We start from the raw sequence: 22,500 nt of genomic DNA, 5'->3' as shown, positions 1-22,500 counted from the left end.
GGGAAGAACGGTAGCTTTAAAGCTATCTGGTCAAGAGGATGTTGTACGCGGGAAGAACGGTAGCTTTAAAGCTATCTGGTCAAGATGATGTTGTACGCGGGAAGAACGGTAGCTTTAAAGCTATCTGGTCAAGAGGATGTTGTACGCGGGAAGAACGGTAGCTTTAAAGCTATCTGGTCAAGATGATGTTGTACGCGGGAAGAACGGTAGCTTTAAAGCTATCTGGTCAAGATGATGTTGTACGCGGGAAGAACGGTAGCTTTAAAGCTATCTGGTCAAGATGATGTTGTACGCGGGAAGAACGGTAGCTTTAAAGCTATCTGGTCAAGATGATGTTGTACGCGGGAAGAACGGTAGCTTTAAAGCTATCTGGTCAAGATGATGTTGTACGCGGGAAGAACAGTAGCTTTAAAGCTATCTAGTCAAGATGATGTTGTACGCGGGAAGAACGGTAGCTTTAAAGCTATCTGGTCAAGATGATGTTGTACGCGGGAAGAACGGTAGCTTTAAAGCTATCTAGCACTTTTTTTGGAATTGTTATTTATTTATTTTAGGGAGTGGGGATGGTGGGGGGGTGATTAATTTTATCAATCCGTCGAGTACATTTGCTGAGAGGAGTAACACATTCCCCATACATTATGCGCAAAGAAACGCAACCCCTGTAACTGCGTGCTTGTAATTGTGTGTTGGCGTTTAATTCCAATTAAATGTGCCGCACGCAGCTGTCACCCATGTTTGGCGTCTGAGTTACATTTTGAAATGTCGCAGAATTTTGTTCTTGTAAGTTGATCATTCTGAGTTCGTTGAAATGATACGTTTTCATTTCCCCTGCTTTCCTTTTGGTGTGTCTTCGTTCACAGTTCATTCATTTTCTCGCTTTGATTGTCCCTTTGCGAATGATCGTGTTAATGGGTTACACCTATTTATGGATCGCGTTAACTTTTACTGGTACATCTACAACTCTGAAAATACCTGAAATGGAAACGGCACTTATGGTGGTTGATATTTCGTTTGAGAAATGTATCCTTTCAAAAGTAATCTAGCTTTACCGCTGTGTTAGGCTTAGTTTGTCTGGTCCATTTTTTCAGAATTACTGGTTTCCCTAAGAGTCAGAATTCGGACATCAATACATGGCTATCCATTGCTGCATTTTATTTGTCAAGGACTTCTATAATAGGTCGGGGGTAGGGGATCTTTTCTTTGGGTGTTTTATAAATAAATTATGCCTGTTTATGGTCGAGGATATTTATAAGAAATGGAAAGGGAAGATATCATTTCCTTTGCTATGCAGAATGAACCTTTCCTTTCCTTCGTTGCACAGAATAATCATTTCAGAGTTAAAACAGCTGTAGCTAGTTTTGATGGAATGGATTCATTTTCAAGATATTTTCCTATCATGTTCTGTTAATGAGTTGTAAAGATTTTTGTTAAGGATGGAGAGATAAGAACTTTTCCCGTTTGTCACGGAGAGTGAAAAATTGAGAGCGCGGCAGCTGCATGGATCTCTGTTCAAATGGATTACATTTCAGGGGCAATTATTTGGTTCAGATCTTTCTTCCACTGCATTCTGAACGATTCGGCTAAACGCAGGTAATACAGAATCAGACATCAAATGAGGTGCATCCTTGTGACGACGTAAGATTATACACTATCGTATAGAATGAAGTAATTAGCAGTATTGTGTTTCGGTAATGTCCATGTGGGCTGAAAATGCGAAAGCGCAGATTATTATAGATTTAACCGGAAAACTCAGGATGCGAGTATCATCCAAAAAAAGACAAGATGGACAAGTAAAGACAAGAGTAGAGAAGAAGAGAAACATGGAATTAGAAAAACGGAAACAAATAAATGTACACTACAACAAAACCAAAGGAAATTGCAGCTTTCTCCATTAACTTCAAGTGTTGAGGGAGAAGCACGAAGACGGACAAGGGATGACGAGTAGAAGAAAACGAATATACGCTGAGAACAAAACAAAACAAAACCCCACAATTATTATTAGACTGGTTGTTGTTGTTGTTGTTGTTGTTGTTGTTGTTGTTGTTGTTGTTGTTGTTGTTGTTGTTGTTGTTGTTGTTGTTGTTGACAGTTTTGAAGAACGCCATTACACATGATGCTTGGAGTAACCTCGTCTATTTACTCTTTTATCCTCCCCACTCGTCTTCCTTCCATGATTTCTTCTTTGTGTTCTGAACAAAACCGAGAAGGAAAGAGATAACAAAGAGAATTCAAAAACCAAAAAACTTCAGAAAATGCGTGTAACCTGGTTGTGCATTTGGCAATCACCCTGCTACGGAGGTACACCTCTTATCCTGCAATTTGATGCATGTGGCTGAAATTGGGTTGCATTCGAGAACGGTGATTGTTCGTTTTAATCAAGCCCCGAATGGCCGCTTTTACGAGGCTTGGCAAACCAAGACACAAGATCTCGCGCGTTCCCGCAGCCCCGTGACCCGCGATGAAAAGAACGTGAAGCATTGTTGTTAAAGTCTCTGTTTAATCACGGAGCAGGCAACAAAGACCGTGAGATTTCTGGGGAAGAAAATTGGCAACTTTTGAAACTCTTAGAGGGAAGGAGTATTCTTTTCTCCCTGTTGCTGTCTTTTTGTCCGTTTGAGGAGAAAAGTTCTGGTCGGGAGCAAAGATAGTTTACGAAAAATGTGATAACATGCGGAGGCGAAAATGAGACGTTGACCTAATCCGGGGTCTTGTGTTTTGTAATGAGCAGTTTGGTGTGCCCTTTAAAAATAATTAAATAACAAAATGTTCTGTGCAGAATCTACTCTTTTGACTTGAGAGTCTGGTTGCCCTATACGTTTCCTTATGTCTCCTTCGGGTTAGTTAGCGAGGGAATATCCGTGTAGTAGGCTCCTCCATTTCTTCGAACTCAAACAAAAGTGAGTGGTAATAGTTTCTTGGGAGGACTCGATAAAGTTACTAGTCACGCAGCACACTGCAGTATATTTATAAAATGTTGTCTCGAAAATATAGGTCATGACGTAATATTCAAGAATATTGTCCTACATTCAAGGACACTGTTGCAAGGAACCGAACACAAACATGCAGAGACACACTCTGGCACCCACACTCTGGCACCCACACTCTGGCACCCACACTCTGGCACCCACACTCTGGCACCCACACTCTGGCACGCACACTCTGGCACGCACACTCTGGCACCCACACTCTGGCACCCACACTCTGGCACCCACACTCTGGCACGCTCGCACACACACACACACACACACACACACACACACACACACACGCACACACACATACATACACACACATACACACACACATACACGCCGTGGGTTGCACACCACAAACTCAACCACACCTTTTCCGATACAGACAAAACAACACCTCTGACATTTTTCTGCCTTCTCCGTTTGTCAATCTATCGGTGTCTTTATATCCTACGCGATACATTAACCATCTGGTCCTGACCGCACCCTACTCCTGTTTTTGTTGTGCGTCGAACAACAGAAAATATGTAAAAGATATTGTATTAAAGGTACCTTCCTCCCAGTACAAGCAATCATGACAAAAACCACACTGATCTACACAGGCTGTTTCACGGGATAAGAGCATGCTTTCACATCAAAAACCACACTGATCTACACTGGCTCTTTCACGGGATAAGAGCATGTTTTCACTTCAAAAATCTACACCCCGCTACTTTCTGTGCAGAGTAGGAATTTCTTGTTGAATTATTTGACAAATTGACAGGTGTGACTTGTGACATGATACCAGCAAACAACCTTGACAGGTGTGACTTGTGACATGATACCAGCAAACAACCTTGACAGGTGTGACTTGTGACATGATACCAGCAAACAACCTTGACAGGTGTGACTTGTGACATGATACCAGCAAACAACCTTGACAGGTGTGACTTGTGACATGATACCAGCAAACAACCTTGACAGGTGTGACTTGTGACATGATACCAGCAAACAACCTTGACAGGTGTGACTTGTGACATGATACCAGCAAACAACCTTGACAGGTGTGACTTGTGACATGATACCAGCAAACAACCTTGACAGGTGTGACTTGTGACATGATACCAGCAAACAACCTTGACAGGTGTGACTTGTGACATGATACCAGCAAACAACCTTGACAGGTGTGACTTGTGACATGATACCAGCAAACAACCTTGACAGGTGTGACTTGTGACATAATACCAGCAAACAACCTTGACAGGTGTGACTTGTGACATGATACCAGCAAACAACCTTGACAGGTGTGACTTGTGACATGATACCAGCAAACAACCTTGACAGGTGTGACTTGTGACATGATACCAGCAAACAACCTTGACAGGTGTGACTTGTGACATGATACCAGCAAACAGCCTTGACAGGTGTGACTTGTGACATGATACCAGCAAACAACCTTGACAGGTGTGACTTGTGACATGATACCAGCAAACAACCTTGACAGGCTTGATGCTATTGGATTGGATTGGATTGGATTGGATAAGATTTACAGTCCAGTGAGGTTACCCTCATGGAAATTCGGGCTGCTTTCTCCCCGGGGAGACTGTAGGCTTGATGCTATGTGTTGGACTGTAGGCTTGATGCTATGTGTCCTGGAAGTGAAAGGAGGCTCTGATTCCACATGAAAGCCAGGACACATGTGTCAGGCTGAAGACGATGTTGTGCTTTGGTGGAACGGTACCTTTAACAGCTATCTGGGATTTTTATCCTTTTTGTGTGTGTGTGATTATTTTCATGTTTAACACCTATGTCAATTTGGTGATTAAATTCAGCTACAAAAACCCTACCGTTCACACAAAGGAGCCAGGCTGTTGACTTGTCGGTGTGTGTGTGCAAGTCGAAGGAAGCTCTAAATTTCAACCAATAATGTGAAAGACTTTAAAGACAGATCTGCTGTCATCAACGTGGTCGTGTGCGCGGTAAGAACGGCATCCTCAACAGATTTTTCTGACTGCAACCCACTCATGCTTGTATTGTGTGTCGAAGAATAAAAAGACACATTTTCTAGAAATAAATGCATAGAAGTTAACACCAAGGTGATAGTTTTACTGGCACAAGTTAACACCAAGGTGATAGTTTTACTGGCACAAGTTAACACCAACGTGATAGTTTTACTGGCACAAGTTAACACCAAGGTGATAGTTTTACTGGCACAAGTTAACACCAAGGTGATAGTTTTACTGGCACAAGTTAACACCAAGGTGATAGTTTTACTGGCACAAGTTAACACCAAGGTGATAGTTTTACTGGCAAAAGTTAACAGCAAGGTGATAGTTTTACTGGCACAAGTTAACACCAAGGTGATAGTTTTACTGGCACAAGTTAACACCAAGGTGATAGTTTTACTGGCACAAGTTAACACCAAGGTGATAGTTTTACTGGCACAAGTTAACACCAACGTGATAGTTTTACTGGCACAAGTTAACACCAAGGTGATAGTTTTACTGGCACAAGTTAACACCAACGTGATAGTTTTACTGGCACAAGTTAACACCAAGGTGATAGTTTTACTGGCACAAGTTAACACCAACGTGATAGTTTTACTGGCACAAGTTAACACCAACGTGATAGTTTTACTGGCACAAGTTAACACCAAGGTGATAGTTTTACTGGCACAAGTTAACACCAAGGTGATAGTTTTACTGGCACAAGTTAACAGCAAGGTGATAGTTTTACTGGCACAAGTTAACACCAGGGTGATAGTTTTACTGGCACAAGTTAACACCAACGTGATAGTTTTACTGGCACAAGTTAACACCAAGGTGATAGTTTTACTGGCACAAGTTAACACCAAGGTGATAGTTTTACTGGCAAAAGTCAACACCAAGGTGATAGTTTTACTGGCACAAGTTAACACCAAGGTGATAGTTTTACTGGCAAAAGTCAACACCAAGGTGATAGTTTTACTGGCACAAGTTAACACCAAGGTGATAGTTTTACTGGCACAAGTTAACACCAAGGTGATAGTTTTACTGGCACAAGTTAACACCAAGGTGATAGTTTTACTGGCAAAAGTCAACACCAAGGTGATAGTTTTACTGGCACAAGTTAACACCAAGGTGATAGTTTTACTGGCACAAGTTAACACCAACGTGATAGTTTTACTGGCACAAGTTAACACCAACGTGATAGTTTTACTGGCACAAGTTAACACCAAGGTGATAGTTTTACTGGCAAAAGTCAACCCCTGTTGTCATCGTAGCCCTCGGCGCCATTTGCATTGATTGCCTTAGTTTTGCTGGCGTCTTCAACATCAATGATTCAACATCAATTGAGCAGGGCTCGGGGTCGCCTGTATTAATTAATGGATGAGTGAACTCTGTTCTTTTTTGTCTTCTCGTAAGTCGGTGGCGCCAGAAAGACAAGGCGATTGCTCGTTAAGAGTTGCGGTTCTTGTCACCGTCTGTTCAGCTTCGCGAAATTACTTCCCTTGCTTGTATGTCTTCCATCGGTGACTGCAAAGAGTTGCGGTTCTTGTCGACATCTGCCTAATTTTGCAAAGCTTACTTCCCTTTCTTTCATCCTTTTTTTTGTTTCACTAATAATGGGAATTCACTAAATACAGTTTTCTTTCGCTTATTTGTCCAGTACCGGGTACTTCTCAATTTATACACTATGTCATTTTTAGGCTGTTTTCGTTGAGAAGAATTGGTCCAAAAGATTGGAAGTTTATTTTGCCATTCAGTATTCAGAGCGACTTTTGGTCACATCATTGCGGAAAGTCGAGTTTCCATTGCACATGCGTCATGTTTAGTACCGTACGCACTACGGACATCCACTTTGAACAAGTTGCAGAAGAACTTGAAGGGGGGGGGGGGGGGCGGTTAGCTAAAGATACAGTGCCCTTGAATTTAATTGTGGTTGGTTACAATTAAAACATAGGGGAAATGTTCTTAATCGCTCGTTCATCTTAATTGTCTTTCGATTTGGACGATTAGCTTTGAATTGGGCTTTTATGACAAACTTTAGCCTACTGTCTTGCCAGGGATACTTTCTTTGGTATTTTCCTGTGAGCTTTTATTTTGCGTTCGCATCTTTGTCGGTTGCGGCCGTTTTCCTCAAAACGGTTCCCAGCCTGTAAAAAAAGCCAAGGCGTATGACATTCTTATTGTCTCCCCTGTAACTTCAAAAGAAGATCAAACTTTATCTCCCTTGTTTACGATTGCGCTGATCGCAGAAAGTCTCTTTTATGTCTGTGCAGCGAGCTGAAGTTAATGGGGCGGCTTTAATGAGTTTGAGAGCGGTTTTTGCTGATCTCCATTTGCCGCTCATCTTTTCTAACGATCGGATGCTAGTTTGAAAGCGCAGAACAAAGTCGGCCGTGATGGCAAGGGTTGCGCAATTGTCTGAGATTACAGCTGTCATAACTGAAGCTGAGATTGCAAACTCCCCGCGCATTAAGGAGAAGGGAAAGGCTCGTTAGCTGCTGCGTCTTTTGCGGTATTGTTTTGTGGATTGCTGTTCGTGGAGAGAGTTGTCTGTTGTTGCCTCTCTGTTGAGGTTGCGGAGAGAACGAACGATTACTCAGTAGCGAAACGAGACAAGGTTGGCGTCATGCTTCTCCTCTCAGACTGTAACATCCTGTTTGGTGATACAAGTGCGTCTCCCGGGGGACCGATGCATTGGGACAGAATGGACTTTACACTGGCAGCCTCGGGGAAAAAAATGACGTCATTTTTATGTCGGTTCCCTATTGAGTAAGTGGTCGTTCCCCCCTAGGCCCTCAGTTCCCCCCTAGGCCCTCAGTTCCCCCCTAGGCCCTCAGTTCCCCCCTCTACCTCTCATATTCTCGCGCCCCCCAAAAAGAAAATACGACATGTTTAAACATGTTTTGAGTCTTTCGTGTTTTAGACATTGATGCATTTAATAGTTTTAACGAGTTGCCTTTTGTTTTATCATTCTGGTGTTTATCTAGATGTGCTGTGTATCTTATAAGAAGTTCTTAAAAGTTCGAAGTTATTTTAGCATATAGGTTTTTATGGTCTTAACAGTTAAACATGTATTACGTTATCATTAAGATTCATGCTTTGTTAGCACTAAGCAGTTGTTTTAATCAGTCTGGTTTTCTCTTGTTTTCATCTTATGAACATTCTAAATGTTAGACTAACTTATTGTCTTGTACAGAATAACAACTGTGTGAATGGTGCTATACTGAATGAAAGAGTGTGACATGAAGTTCTTGTACATCATTGTAAAGAGTGTGAATGACGTTTTAGTTTAGATGTCAAGCGCTTAGAGCAAGCCTTTTTAACGAAAGTTTTTGATTTAGCGCTATATAAATGTTCTTCTTATTATTATTATTATTATTAAACTGAAACGTAAATATCGACTCTTGAGGTCGTATGCTCGTGCACAGGTGCAGTAAACGAAGCAGGCAGAATTATGTCTTCCGTTTGTAAGGACTTCGGGGTATGTTCACGACCTAATAGTACAGACCCCAGGGGCGGAGCAGTTAAGCCAGAGGGGGGGGGGGGGGGGGTTTACAACCTGGGGTCCAGGGGGTTGACCCCTTGTGGGGTTCATGGGCAAGGCCCCGTTGGGGGGTCTGGGGGGCAAAGCTGAAGAGTTTTAGCTATTTTATGAACAATTTATGGCTTATCCTTGATTTTAAACATGATCAACTGGTGTCAGCAGCCACTCATTATTTCTTTTAAAGTTAGTATTAATTTTTTAATTCTTTTTGACAGCCCGGGGGGGGGGGGGGGGGGGGTCCGGAACCCCTGTAACCCCCCCCCCCCCCCCTAATCCGCCCCTGGACCCTGTTCATAGGTACATAGGGATTTCTGAATCCAGAACCGATGACCGTAACTTGTGATAATTATGCTTTTGTCACCAGTCTACCAGGGGCTTAACGCTATCTAACGTCTCATTTGTACGGAATTTGTTTGGTTAGTTGGTTGGTTAATTAGCTGATTTGTTTTGTGTTAGATATTTTTGTGTTTAGTTTTTTCGTGGAAGGTGCTGAATTCAAAAACATCGATTACCGATTTCTTTCGTCCATCGCCTCAAAAGCCGACGTGATTCTCGTGATTTGCGTCTCGGTTAATTATGTCCCCAAGCCATACTGAATCGAGGTTACAAGTGGATTAATTACTGCACAGTGCTGTCAAATAACAAGTGAATCATAAGAGAAAAGAAAAAAAACGAAAAACAAGGCGACAGTGTGTCTTTATTTTGAACGACCCTGACAATGATGTAGACGGAGATATTACATTATCACTTGTGTAATAAGTGAGCTGCGATATGTTTGTGACGTATTTTGAGACATTTTCTTGCATTCTTTTTTTTTAGCGTTGAGATATTATCGTTGCAGGCTGTCTGGAAATGGAATACTCGTGCTTTTGAAGAGAAAAACAACCATTTCGCAGAGAATATGATATCTTGTATTTAAAGTATTAAACTGCATAACAACGTAAAATGCATGTTCGAGCACTCTCTCTCTCTCTCTCTGAATGCTATCTAATGCTATCTTTCCTGTAATAAAGTTCAATGTTTCTCTCTCTCTCTCTCTCTCTCTCTCTCTCTCTCTCTCTCTCTCTCTCTCTCTCTCTCTCTCTCTCTCTCTCTCTCTCTCTCTCTCTCTCTCTCTCTCTCTCTCTCTCTCTCTCTCTCTCTCTCTCTCTCTTATATAAATAATTTAAATTATTAATATATTTAATGTTATATATAATTTTCAAGCATTGCTAAAGAATCCTAATGTATCTTGAAATGTCTTATTGGTTGCTTGACATGTTAATTATGGTAAATATGTCATTTGTACTATAGTTAAACTTATCTTTTATTTCTTCTTGTTTGTTACCCCTCCAGACCTGTTTACCCTCCCGGATTGTCCGGAATTATTACGGATTTGGGGTCTAAATTCCGGTATTACGGAAATCTACCGAAAATTCCGGAAATTGCGGTCGAGAGAACCTTTTTCGTGCGTGAAAATTCGAAGTCGAAATTGTGGTAGTCACCAGGACTGTGATTTCAAGGCTGACCGAAACAGCCTTTTCTGCGCATGTGCACAGCAAGGTATTTGTCGGATTCCGCGGTTTTGAGATCGACATTGGTCCGAAGGGTAATATAGGATCTCTGTGGGGACGAAATGCCAACCAAAAAAGCGAAAGTTGTACAGAAATATCGGCAAAACTATTAAGTCAAGTGGCTGTGTCTGGTGAAGTTTAAGAAGAGCGAACCACATTCATTTTGGTGATCGACTTGAGATCAGTGCAACAACAAAGCTAAGTCAGTTAGAATACGAGTCACGTCGCGGCACGTGTCCCGAGGTTAGACGCAGCATTAATTTTAACAAAATGCAGTACACAAATGAACATGGAAACAAACAAAAACACGAAATTATGTTTGGCAAAACATGAGCCTGCTTCGCATCGAGTTTATTTGACCTAGGTCTCTACTTCCACAGAATCTCCCAGACCTGCGAACCGATCTCTCACTACGGTCAGTCGCGCCAGAGACATAGATGTAGGTCTACTATGGTCGCGCTCATCAGTGACTTGCGCTGTTGCCGAAATTCAAGTCTTTCTGTTTCTAAAACTGATCTCCATTAATATTTCTCCAATATAGCAAAGATCACAGTTCTTTGAATCGAAAAACTTACAACAAAATTTTTAAATGAAATAAACGAATCGGTCCTCTAAAATTAAAGGTAGCTTCTGGAGAGAGTTATTATGACTGGTTTTAATGCAGGATGTCTGATGTGACAGAATGTAAGGTGGTTTTGTTCTACATGCATCTTGACTGTAAATAGTCCAAGGGTGGGGTGGGGGGGGATGTTACAGGGGTTCCGGAACCCCCCTCCCCCTTGCTGTCAAAAAAGCAACAAAAAACACAAAAATTCAGTCTGTGGAGAAAAAAAATTAAAACATTTTCTGTCTGTGACATTTTTGTTGTTGTCGGGAGCAGATATCAATGAAGATAAATAGCCATTATTTAATACTAACTTTAAAAGAAATAATGAATGGCTGCTGACACCAGTTTATCATGTTTAAAATCAAGGATAAGCCACAAATTGTTAATAAAATAGCTAAAATTCTTCAGCCAGACCCCCCAACCCCTGGACCCCAGGTTGTACCCCCCCCCCCCCCCTCTAACTCTCTTGCTCCGCCCCTGAATACTGGTGGGGTTTTTTTTTTAGATAAAGTAAACTTGTCTTTGTTAACTTGCATATATATCAGCTGTCTTGTGTTGTGTGTTTGTGGTGTGTGTGATCGAGCTTCTGTGTGTGTACTGTTAAACATGGTTAACAATTTTGTACTTGTTTTGCATAGTAGCGCGCGAATTAACGTGTCATTTAATCGTTTTCAAGCTGGTTTATGGTTGATAAAAAAGATTACTCAAAGATGCCTCAAATTACGGAAAAGTACCAGTTGCATTCCTGATTTTCATTTGAGGGGGTAAACAGGTCTGCCCCTCAATGGGCGAGGGCCGGATGTAAAAAAGCATGTATACATTGCTTATTCTGTCACCCTCGTAAAATAAATTTCAATTCAATTCAATTCAATTCAATTCTCTCTCTCTCTCTCTCTCTCTCTCTCTCTCTCTCTCTCTCTCTCTCTCTCTCTCTCTCTCTCTCTCTCTCTCTCTCTCTCTCTCTCTCTCTCTCTCTCCCGAACTAACCAACGCACTTCACACGGTCCACTGAAGAGGACATGATTTCACAGACAACGTTTTATATTTTGAACATCTACACACACGGACATTATACATTTTAAATTTGGTATCTGTATGGCCCCTCATATTTAAAAAAATCAAAAAATGATCACGACTGTTGTTTTATTTGCTTCAGACACTCTGGTAATGAGACTGGAAGGCCCCCCTCGCGCGTGGGGTTCCTCAGGATTCGAACCCAATCCCTACAGCAAGGAGCTGCTGTTCACCACCGTCTGTTCAGAGTCCGGCCTTTTGAAGGATTCCCTCTCGCGCACAGGTTCACACTTTACAGGTTGGTCATGTTTGTTTGTTGTTCTTGTTTTCATAAACTGGTTGCAACAGGAATGGTCGCTGTCTTTGCATATTTTGGAGAGGTTTTCGGAGTATATTTTGGAAACGTTTCCGGAAATATACTTTGGAGAGCTTTCGGAGTATGTTTTGGAGAGGTTTCCGGAAATATACTTTGGATAGCTTTCAGAGAATATTTTCGAGAGGTTTCCGGAAATATACTTTGGAGAGCTTTCGGAGTATGTTTTGGAGAGGTTTCCGGAAATATACTTTGGATAGCTTTCAGAGAATATTTTGGAGAGGTTTTAGAAAATATATTTTGGAGAGCTGTCGGAGTATGTTTTGACGATTTTTTTGTGTGTAGGGTCGCTTTATTGAAGATGTAGAGACACAGAAAGCAGCAATTTGTTGCAGAGCATATTTTGCAGAGCATATGTTGCAGAGCATATGTTGCAGAGCATATGTTGCAGAGCATATGTTGCAGAGCATATGTTGTAGAGCATATGTTGCAGAGCATATTTTGCAGAGCATATGTTGCAGAGCATATGTTGCAGAGCATATGTTGCAGATGTAGGCATACCATGGAGTTGCTTTTTAATGGTATAGTTATTCTCTGTTAATACTAAATCCAAATAAATTGATGAAAAAGGTGTTTGTGTGGAGTAAAGAGCAATGTTAAAATATAAGGCACAAGAAAAAACTCATGAAGACGATAAAAAGAGTCCGATTGATTGATTCATGAATTCATGAATTCATTCATTCATTCATTCATTCATTCATTCATTCATTCATTCATTCATTCATTCATTCATTCATTTCTTCATTCATTGATTTTTCCCCTTTCAGCGAGGAGCAACGAATGCCACGAAGAAAACAACCCTGGCGCAACCACTTCCGGTCGCCTGGCTGTCGTCACTTCCGCTGAAGGTCTGCCCACCCCCCTCACCCCCCACACACTTGTCCACCCGCACCAGGATCGGCCGCTACCCCTTGTACCCGAAGCGCACCGCCCGGCCACCCTGCCTCATACCCCTCTCGACCCATCACGCTTCCCAGGGGAGTCTAGAATACCCGGGGTGGATTCGCCCCTGTCCCTGGTTCTGCCTCGGTTTACACCCGGAATTTCTGATCCTCCCAGGTAAGAATATTATCAAGGTTTCAATGTTTCTTTCGTCAGATTGGACGCACCTAGGATATGGGAGTGAAGGATGTTGAACCTAGGCATCGCAATTCCAAAACATAGAACTGTTGAATAATACTTGGAAGTTGATTAATACTTGAACGGTTGATTAACACTTGAACTGTTAATTCATACTTGAACGGTTGATTAACACTTGAACTGTTAATTCATACTTGAACGGTTGATTAACACCTGAACTGTTAATTCATACTTGAACGGTTGATTAACACTTGAACTGTTAATTCATACTTGAACTGTTAATTCATACTTGAACTGTTAATTCATACTTGGGCACAGCGCAAAGGTCTCGATAACTTTCCATACATACAGGTTTGTTAAATGGGACATATTTTCCAACAGACCTGTTTTCAACTGTGGTTTTCATGGACGTAGATTACAATACGACTTTATAATCTCAATTAAAAAAGTCATTTTGATTTTAAGAATAAACCGTTTTTCGTCCCTGCAATTGATGACTCATTTTTCCCCATTGCAGATTCCCGACACAGCCCTTACCGCATTCCGCCAGCAACCGGTCGATACTGGAGGAGAGCCGAGCGGCCATCCCTCTGCCCGTGTCCCACGCCGCCGCGTCCTACTCGGCCCTCTTCCACCAGCATCGCTTTCTCTCCTCCATCGCCACCACGGACTCCTTCGCCCTGCTGGGCAATCCCCACATGGTGGCTCCCCCCTTCCTCTACTCCCACCTCTACCCTCCGGGACCGCCGCAGCTTCCCGCCCCTTTGTTCCTGTCAGCAGGAGATGGGAAGGGTTTGGAGATGGTCAGATCGAGGAGCGGTTCTGATCCGGACAGCGTGGGACCTCTCGCCCTCCCCCTCTCTCTTCCCGCCCCTTTGACATCGTCATCGCTGTCGTTGTCGTTGCCTCCTCCGCCGTTGGCGCTGACGACGACCCAGTCGACGCATCATCTTCCTCCTCGTGTTGAGCGACCTGTGCCTATCTCCGCTGCTGCACCCCCGCTTCTGGCTATTGAAGGGGCCGGGGGTCATCATCTGGTGCTCAGAGACCTGGACCGACAAAACAGAGACATGGAGATGCGGCGAGACAGAGATTTTGACAGGCCGAGAGACAGAGACTCGGAGAGGTCTAGGCTAAGAGATCTGGACAGACCGTCCTCCCGTGATCACGACCGGTCACGTGAGATGGAAAGATCGCGAGACTTGCACCGCTTACGAGACTATGAAAGGGAGAGGTTGAGGGACATGGAAAGGTCGCGAGACAGAGACGCTGAGAGGCTGCGAGAAAGAGACTTACGAGACAGAAGCCTCGACAGACGCGATAGAAGCTTTGACAGACGCGATAGAAGCTTTGACAGAATGCAGGAAAGAGCTCGCCAGCATTCCTCACCCTCACCCTCTCCTCCTTCCCACCACCACACCCACCATCATCACCACCACTCTCGACGACCTCCTTCACCATCGCCGCCTGTGTTGTCGTCGCCATCAACTTTGTCCAGAAAGGAGAACACATCTTCATCGCCTTCGTCACCCAAATCAAAAAGATCTTCTCAGCCAGAACAAGCCCAGGTCTGGCGGCCATATTGAATCCAGACTCTTCATTCTTCATTCAAAGATTTTTTTGTGTGTGCTATAAATTGCGGATACCATGTTGGAGGAAAGATGATGATGACATATCTGTATAGAAATGTAGTTGGTACGTTAGGTCGGTTTGGGCTTGAAAACATTGAAAGCACACAAGTCAGAAGTCGAGGACAGTGATCTTGTTTCTACAGGAGTTGCAGGCAAGTTTGGAGCGTTTTTGAGTGCTTTGATTACGTGCAAGTATGATTGTTCCGAACTGTGTGAAGCATCTTCCTTCAGTCAAAACGAGGATCGCTTGCCATGAAATGAAACTGGTGAATATCTCATCTACAGTAACCGCCACTTCTTTCTGGACGATCAATCAAAAGCAAACCGATCGACGGCAGTCCGATGAAAAGTATACTGTATACTGCATTAAGTCAATTGAAACTGAAATCAGAACTTTACCTCCTCCTCATAGATTGACAATGTTGTCTGCCATGCCTGATTTCTTTGTTGTAATATTTCCAAAGTCAAAAGCTGAACGAAAGTCTCAGTTATCAGTATAGATGTTCCAATTGTCTCCATGTGTGTGAAACAAAAAGTGAGTGCTAGCTTTGTGAGTGAACTGGAAGCAATGATCTTACTCAATACGTGTCATTTGCAAAATCTTGATCAATGGTGCCGATTCTGGAGTGGTGCCATAATATACCGTGTTCATTCACACGCTCTTAAAACAGACGACCGAGTTGAATGTTCCGCACTTTGTACAGGTCTTTCTAGTTTGGACTGAGAAGGACTTGTTTATCTTTATGTTTATCGAGGGCAAATGAAGAGAAGGCTTATCAGCTTATTACTGGTTGAACAGTACATGTGTGTGTGTGTGTGTGTGTATGTATATGTGTGTGTGTGTGTGTGTGTGGGCGTGTACATCTATACAAATGAGGAAAAAATCTGTACACACTTGGTAACAAATGGGGAATTTGAAAAAAATGGGGATGCCAAAAAATTCCCCATTTTTTGAGTCACTTGAGAAAAAGTGACTCTATGTAATCGGTCAGTGTTAGTCTGTCCGGCCGGCCGTCCGGCCGGCCGTCCGGCCGGCCGTCCGTAGACACCACCTTAACGTTGGACTTTTCTCGGAAACTATCAAAGCGATCGGGCTCATATTTTGTTTAGTCGTGACCTCCAATGACCTCTACACTTTAACGATGGTTTCGTTGACCTTTGACCTTTTTCAAGGTCACAGGTCAGCGTCAAAGGAAAAATTAGACATTTTATATCTTTGACAAAGTTCATCGGATGTGATTGAAACTTTGTAGGATTATTCTTTACATCAAAGTATTTACATCTGTAGCCTTTTACGAACGTTATCAGAAAAACAAGGGAGATAACTAGCCTTTTCTGTTCGGCAACACACAACTTAACGTTGGGCTTTTCTCGGAAACTATAAAAGTGACCGGGCTCAAATTTTATGTGAACGTGACTCCCAGTGACCTCTACACTTTGACGTCTGCTTTGGTGACCTTTGACCTTTTTCAAGGTCACAGGTATGCTTCAGGTATGCATTGTGTTGTGAATAGCAATTTCTTCCTGTCCATCTGATGCCTCATATAATATTCAGAACTGCGAAAGTGACTCGATCGAGCGTTTGCTCTTCTTGTTATCAACTATATTTCCTGAAAGTACATGCCTCAATTTGACGGAAAGAATGTCATAACAATGTTCAAAATGACATTCTTTCCGTCCTCTATAGGCGACGAAATAGGTCAAATTGTGTGCCTTTTTTAGTGTAAAATTCGTCGATGCCGGAGCGAGTACTGCACTCAGTGCTGTTGTAGTGCAAGTGCACTACAAAGGCACTGCGCCCATGTGTGTGTGTATGTATGTGTGTGTGTCGGGGGGGGGGGGGGTGCACGCCTTCTTGCGTGTGGACGCTTACGTACGCATGCATGAAACTCGCACCCCAGTTACGTACTCCACACACTTTCAATCCTGACTGAAAATGTACAGCAATGTAACTTTGTACAACAGTCAGATACGATTTAAAGCATGTGCCTTGCAAAATGTAAAAAGACAAATGCGTTCAAATGTTGTGGATGTTAGAACAGAAAAGACTTTAAAACGTTGCAGTATTACTGCTTTCTTTTCTTCGGTTTTCTTTCTTCCTTATTTTCGTCTGCAGCTTCTTCCTCCTTTTGTGGCTGGATTACTTAGCGTGTTATGTGTGTGCACCTACTGCAGCACAATGTCCCCTTTTTTCAATGAAAATCTCAAACGGTAAAAAGCAGAAAAAACCCAATACTGCGATCGAGGCTTTTCAACAATGAATGTCACCCGCTGATTGCAAGAGTGCACTGACTAATTGCCAACTATGTATCTGTGTGTCTGTCTCCCTTTCTGTCTGTCTGCCCAACCCCACCCCCTCCCCGCGCTAATGAGATGTCCACGTAATTCCTGTTGATCAACTATATCGGATTTGAATGTTCACTTCTTCTCTTTTTTTACATGGAAAAGTGTGTCTTTTTCAGATTAATTGTGGCTTGAAGCTAGACGTGAAAAGAACGAGACTATGCAACGGCATAATGCTTGAATGCTTTGGCTGTGTTGAAAAGATTGGAGAAGACATTGTTGGCATGATTATTCATGTGATGAGAGTGCCTAAAGGAGAAAGGCCTTAACCTTTGAATGGCAAAGATTGTAAAGATTGTTTGTTTTGATAATGTCCAAGTTTCACCTATTTTGTAACGAGTTCGTACATTTTGACTACGCCCCAGCCTGTACATTTTATGAATGTCCAACTTTACCCTATTCAGATAGATTTTATAGGGAGTACAAGCAGGTTTGATTGTGAATCTCATGTACGTTTGAAAGTATAATTGTTGCCATGGTATGGGAGATGTGCCTATATTTAACAACTAAAACGTTGTATGTAAAAGATACCGTTTGAGTTAGATGTTGAATGTCTTGTTCGCGAAATACCATTATAGTATAGAAGTTGTTCCGGAATTCTCTTTTGTACACAACACGTTAGACTATATATGTATAGTATAAGTGTGACTAGTTGTCATTATTTTACGCACATAAAGCGTTCATTTTCCTTTAAGAAGGCTTTTTTGTTCATTGTTTTCCGGTTGAATGGAAGCAAGTTTTGTTGTTGTTGTTGTTTTCAATGAAAGCAGAGTTGGCTTTTTTCCCCTTTTATACTTGTTTCCTCATACATACACGCGGTGTAAAACTATACTGCCAAGTCGTCTTGTAAAACTATACTGCCAAGTCGTCTTGTAAAACTATACTGCCAAGTCGTCTTGTAAAAGCCACACAAGGGTTTAATTGTTGACCTTTTTTTTTAGAACGTTGTTTTGTCCAAGGCATCGCCTTAATTGTTTCGTTTTGATAATTCAGTTGAGGTTTTATTGGCCAATCTTACTTAAAAGGAATGAATGTTTTAGATCAGAAATCTTGTAATAGATGAATTAATTTTGAAGAAGCCTTGATGTGAAAATAACTGATTGATTGCAATGCTCAAATTTATGTCTGTGTTTTTAAAATTGTATTTAACTGTTTATTCTTTTAAGAAGGATAAATGCAAGCGACCATTTTAATTTGTTTGATTGAGCAATATTTGTGAAGAAAACATACAATGCACAAGCATGATTGTTTTGCAGACGAAAAATTCTGGTATTTATTTATCTCTCTAAATATATGTTAAACTATAAGTACAGATTTACCTTAGTACTGCAGAATATTATACACTTTAGTCGTCACCTCTGTTTGTTTTCGTATATAAATGCGTATTTTCCTTTCTGCTTCCCGGCGACCTGTCCAAATATATTAGCCTCCGCCATCCTTGAGTATGTCACCAGTTTTAGTTTATTCTGCTTACGCACGTTAAAGCTCACATTTGAAGATGTATATAATTATGCTGAATTCATTTTGTCATTCTCTAAAGACTGAAGAAGTATGAAAACGTGGGCTTCGTTTAATATCTGAAATACAAGTATGCTTACATTTTCTTTTAAAAGAAACCTAAATACTTTTCGATCATGAAAACATATGTTACGGATGTACAAAACGTGGGGGTGTTTACAAAGAGAGCGGCAGTTTGGGTGTGCATCACAATGAATGAGTGAAAGAAAAGACTTACACCAGACTATGGTTAAGCTGGTTCTCTTTGTGCTTTCATTAGAAAGGAACGGTGTTAAAAGGGAAATTTCTTGACATGAATTTGATAAAATGAATCATTAACTGACATATTGTACTTGCGTATGTGTAGCGTAGCGTATTTTCTTGAAATGAATTTGATTAAATGAATCATTAAGTGCCAAGGAGAAAGGGTTAGTACTTCGCACTGACATCTTGTACAAGCGTATACATGTGTGAGTGTACCCCCCGCGGGTTAGGGCGAAGAATTTACCCCTCCCTGGACCCCCCGCGGGTTAGGGCGAAGAATTTATCCCTCCCTGGACCCCCCGCGGGTTAGGGCGAAGAATTTACCCGATGCTCCCCAGCATGTCGTAAGAGGCGACTAACAGATTCTGTTTCTCCTTTTACCCTTGTTAAGTGTTTCTTGTATAGAATATAGTCAATGTTTGTAAATATTTTAGTCAAGCAGTATGTAAGAAATGTCCCTTGTACTGGAAACTTGCATTCTCCCAGTAAGGTCATATATTGTACTACGTTGCAAGCCCCTGGAGCAATTTTTTTATTAGTGCTTTTGTGAACAAGAAACAATTAACAAGTGGCTCTATCCCATCAACCCCCCCCCCCCCTTTCCCCGTCGCGATATAACCTTGAACGGTTGAAAACGACGTTAAACACCAAATAAAGAAAGAAAGAAAGACATGTGTGTGTGGTTGGGGTGGATGGTGGGGGTGGATGGTGGGGGTGGGGATATATAGGACAACTAGATAAAGGATGAGCTTCACATGCAAGCAGACAATGAGCAGTTCCCTGACTTGTGAAGTAGCCCCAGTCTAATTACGGCTCTCTTCGTCACTGTCTCCAGCGTCAACCTCACCTCTTCTCCTCCTCCCACCCCCCCCCCCCCCCCACAACTTCTTGTAGAACTACTAGCATAAAGCTGCCAAGGAAAAGTCGTTTGATCTCATCGCAACTCGCAATGCAATTCACGAAGTCAGCGCTCTCACGCAACAGCCCTGTAAATAATGCTTCCCACATTTTGCATCTATGGACCATGGCTTGCGCGTGCTTTTCCCACCCTAGAGGGGAGCGTGATTGCAAAAGCACGCGCTATGCAAATTAATAATGTATTCGTCATTTGACTCACTCGCGACTGAGGTGCTCTGATTGGAACACGATTCAAAAATTAAAACAAATTAAAGGGAAAAAATGTGTGTGTGTGTGTGAATGGGGGGGGTGAAAGAAGAAAGGGAGGGTAAACAAGAATCTTGTTTTAAAGGGAGCGTACCTCCGCAGCAAGCGGTTCAGCAGCACATTTCAAATGGATTTCAGATATATCACAGATGGAATTACAGATTCCCCAATTTATATAGTCAGCTTTGGAAATAGAGAATAGTTGATGACGAAACAATCGCCAGGTTTTCTGTCACCAGGTCTATAAGTGTTAAAAAGAGCATGAAATATATTTCCTGTACCAGTTAAGAAACACTTGCCGTAACGTACACGATGGGGAAGGCATTATAATAAAAGTAATCAAATATTAAGGTCTAAATTTCCGTACCGCCGCCGTTTATAGGAACTGGAGTCACGATTTCAAACCGGCTGTAGAAATTGTGGAATGAAGTCTGAACTTTCTGACTCAGTATCGTAAGCTTAAGAAATAAAGTTTTCCTGTTTTTGCTGCAAGATTAATACAAGTCATCGGCCAGATCATTCACGTTACTTTTTTCCAGAGAGTAAACACAATTTGTTGGTTGAATTTTCCCTTTGAAATGGGTGTTTGTTAAAAAGTCAAAGAAGCGCTCTCTCCAACCGCGAAAACACAAATCCTTTGTGTTTGTACTTGGGAAGATATTGGCACATCCCTCATTCAGTTTCCGGGCGGTTTAGAAACAGTATTTGAATTGAAAAGCTTGATTGTATTGATTTTGTCTGTTCTTTTTTTTTGTAATAATCTTGGCATCCGCGCTCGTCACTTGAAACGTGCGGCTTTATTACGTTGGCTGTCTCAGGTTTCAGTGGGCGTAAAAATGCCAGTCAGTGGAACGGCATGGAGACTTTCGCTGTGTGCAAAATGTGGATTGTTCAAACAAAAGTTTTTGTTGTTAAAAAAACCGCACATCCTGCCTGCGCAGTAGACAAAATAATTGTCTTGGCTAAATGACGGTGGGCGTAAAAAAACCAAAAATAAAACAACAAAACAAGTTATTATTGTAGCATCTTTAAATTGAAAATTGAAATTGAAAAAGTATAGCTTCCTTTTCTTTTTCATTTGATCGAGGGTGGTCGCGTTGACGTTTTGTTTCGACGAACGTAGATAGGACAGCTTTTGTGACTTTGCACACGCACGTAAACGCAGAAATACAAATACACACTCACTCACGAATGTACGCACACGCACACACACACACACACACACACACACACACACACACACACACACACACACACACACACACACACACACACAATTGAATTAAAACGTGATTTTTCTTCAGGGTTATGTGTGTGCTTTAGTTTATTATCCGTTATTTAAAAAAGCAAAAAACAATGACCACAATTTATGCCAAAAACCAAATTTGTGTCTTACAACTGTTTGTCCCCCATAGCCATAAAAAAAGCCATATATGTCAGTGCTATTTGTCATTCCCTGTTTCCCACCCAAATTCCACGATGACTTAAAAAGGATTTACGTGTACAAATGTAAGACATCACATGTATTGTGTATAGCTCTTTTGACATGGTGATGTGTGTAATTATGTACAGGTTGTTTTTGCCGAAACGCTAAGTGAGAAAATAGAATCCCTGGGATCTTTGTCTACATGGTTCTGTCAGACTTTGTTTGGGGCGCAAAAAAAGTTCGGCGCAAAAATATAAAGAAATTGTAGTTTTCCATGACGGTCTGACGAGTTTCAATCTTATGGATTCAATATTCCACCCTTGCGAAGTACCCCCCGCGGTTTAGGGGGAAGAATTTACCCGATGCTCCCCAGCATGTCGTAAGAGGCGACTAACGGATTCTGTTTCTCCTTTTACCCTTGTTAAGTGTTTCTTGTATAGAATATAGTCAATGTTTGTAAAGATTTTAGTCAAGCAGTATGTAAGAAATGTTAAGTCCTTTGTGCTGGAAACTTGCATTCTCCCAGTAAGGTCATATATTGTACTGCGTTGCGGACCCCTGGGGCAGTTTTTTGGTTAGTGCTTTTGTGAACAAGAAACAATTAACAAGTGGCTCTATCCCATCTCAACCCTTTCCCCGTCGCGATGTAACCTTGAACGGTTGAAAACGACGTTAAACACCAAATAAAGAAAAGAAAAGAAAGAGCAAATTTTTGATTAGTGCTTTTGTGAACAAGAAACAATTGACAAGTGGCTCTATCCCATCTCAACCCTTTCCCCGTCGCGATATAACCTTCGTGGTTGAAAACGACGTTAAACACCAAATAACGAAAGACCCTTGCGAAGTTAGGAAATGTTCAGTGATTCAAAGGTCTGCAGTCAATGCGAAATGTCTTTTCAGAAAAAATACTTTGAATCTTGTGAGATGTCTAAATCACTTTCTTGTGATAAATATGACCAAAATGCTGAAGTGACTGGTAACGTATTTGAACATAGTGGGATTATAAAAAGAACGATTTCAACGACATTTCGGTTAAAGTGTCGTGAGTTGGTGGTTTTTTTAATA

The 22,500-nt window shown here is 41.7% G+C and overlaps 1 protein-coding gene across 3 annotated transcripts in view; it reads left to right on the top strand.

Moving 5' to 3' along the window:
* LOC138961366 (uncharacterized) overlaps window positions 1-22,500 on the top strand; it is a 146,517-nt gene that overhangs the window by 123,657 nt on the left and 360 nt on the right. For all 3 annotated transcript variants that reach the window (XM_070332982.1, XM_070332981.1, XM_070332980.1), the window contains 3 exons: window positions 11,800-11,955; window positions 12,798-13,089; window positions 13,628-22,500. The exon at window positions 13,628-22,500 is cut by the window's right edge and continues 360 nt beyond it. In XM_070332982.1, coding sequence (XP_070189083.1) covers window positions 11,800-11,955; window positions 12,798-13,089; window positions 13,628-14,696 — 1,517 coding nt within the window. In that variant the 3' untranslated portion in view covers window positions 14,697-22,500. The remainder of the gene's footprint in view (window positions 1-11,799; window positions 11,956-12,797; window positions 13,090-13,627) is intronic.

This window comes from Littorina saxatilis, linkage group LG3, assembly GCF_037325665.1.
Source record: "Littorina saxatilis isolate snail1 linkage group LG3, US_GU_Lsax_2.0, whole genome shotgun sequence".
Lineage (NCBI taxonomy): Eukaryota > Metazoa > Mollusca > Gastropoda > Littorinimorpha > Littorinidae > Littorina > Littorina saxatilis.
This window is presented reverse-complemented; position numbering and strand designations above follow the sequence as displayed.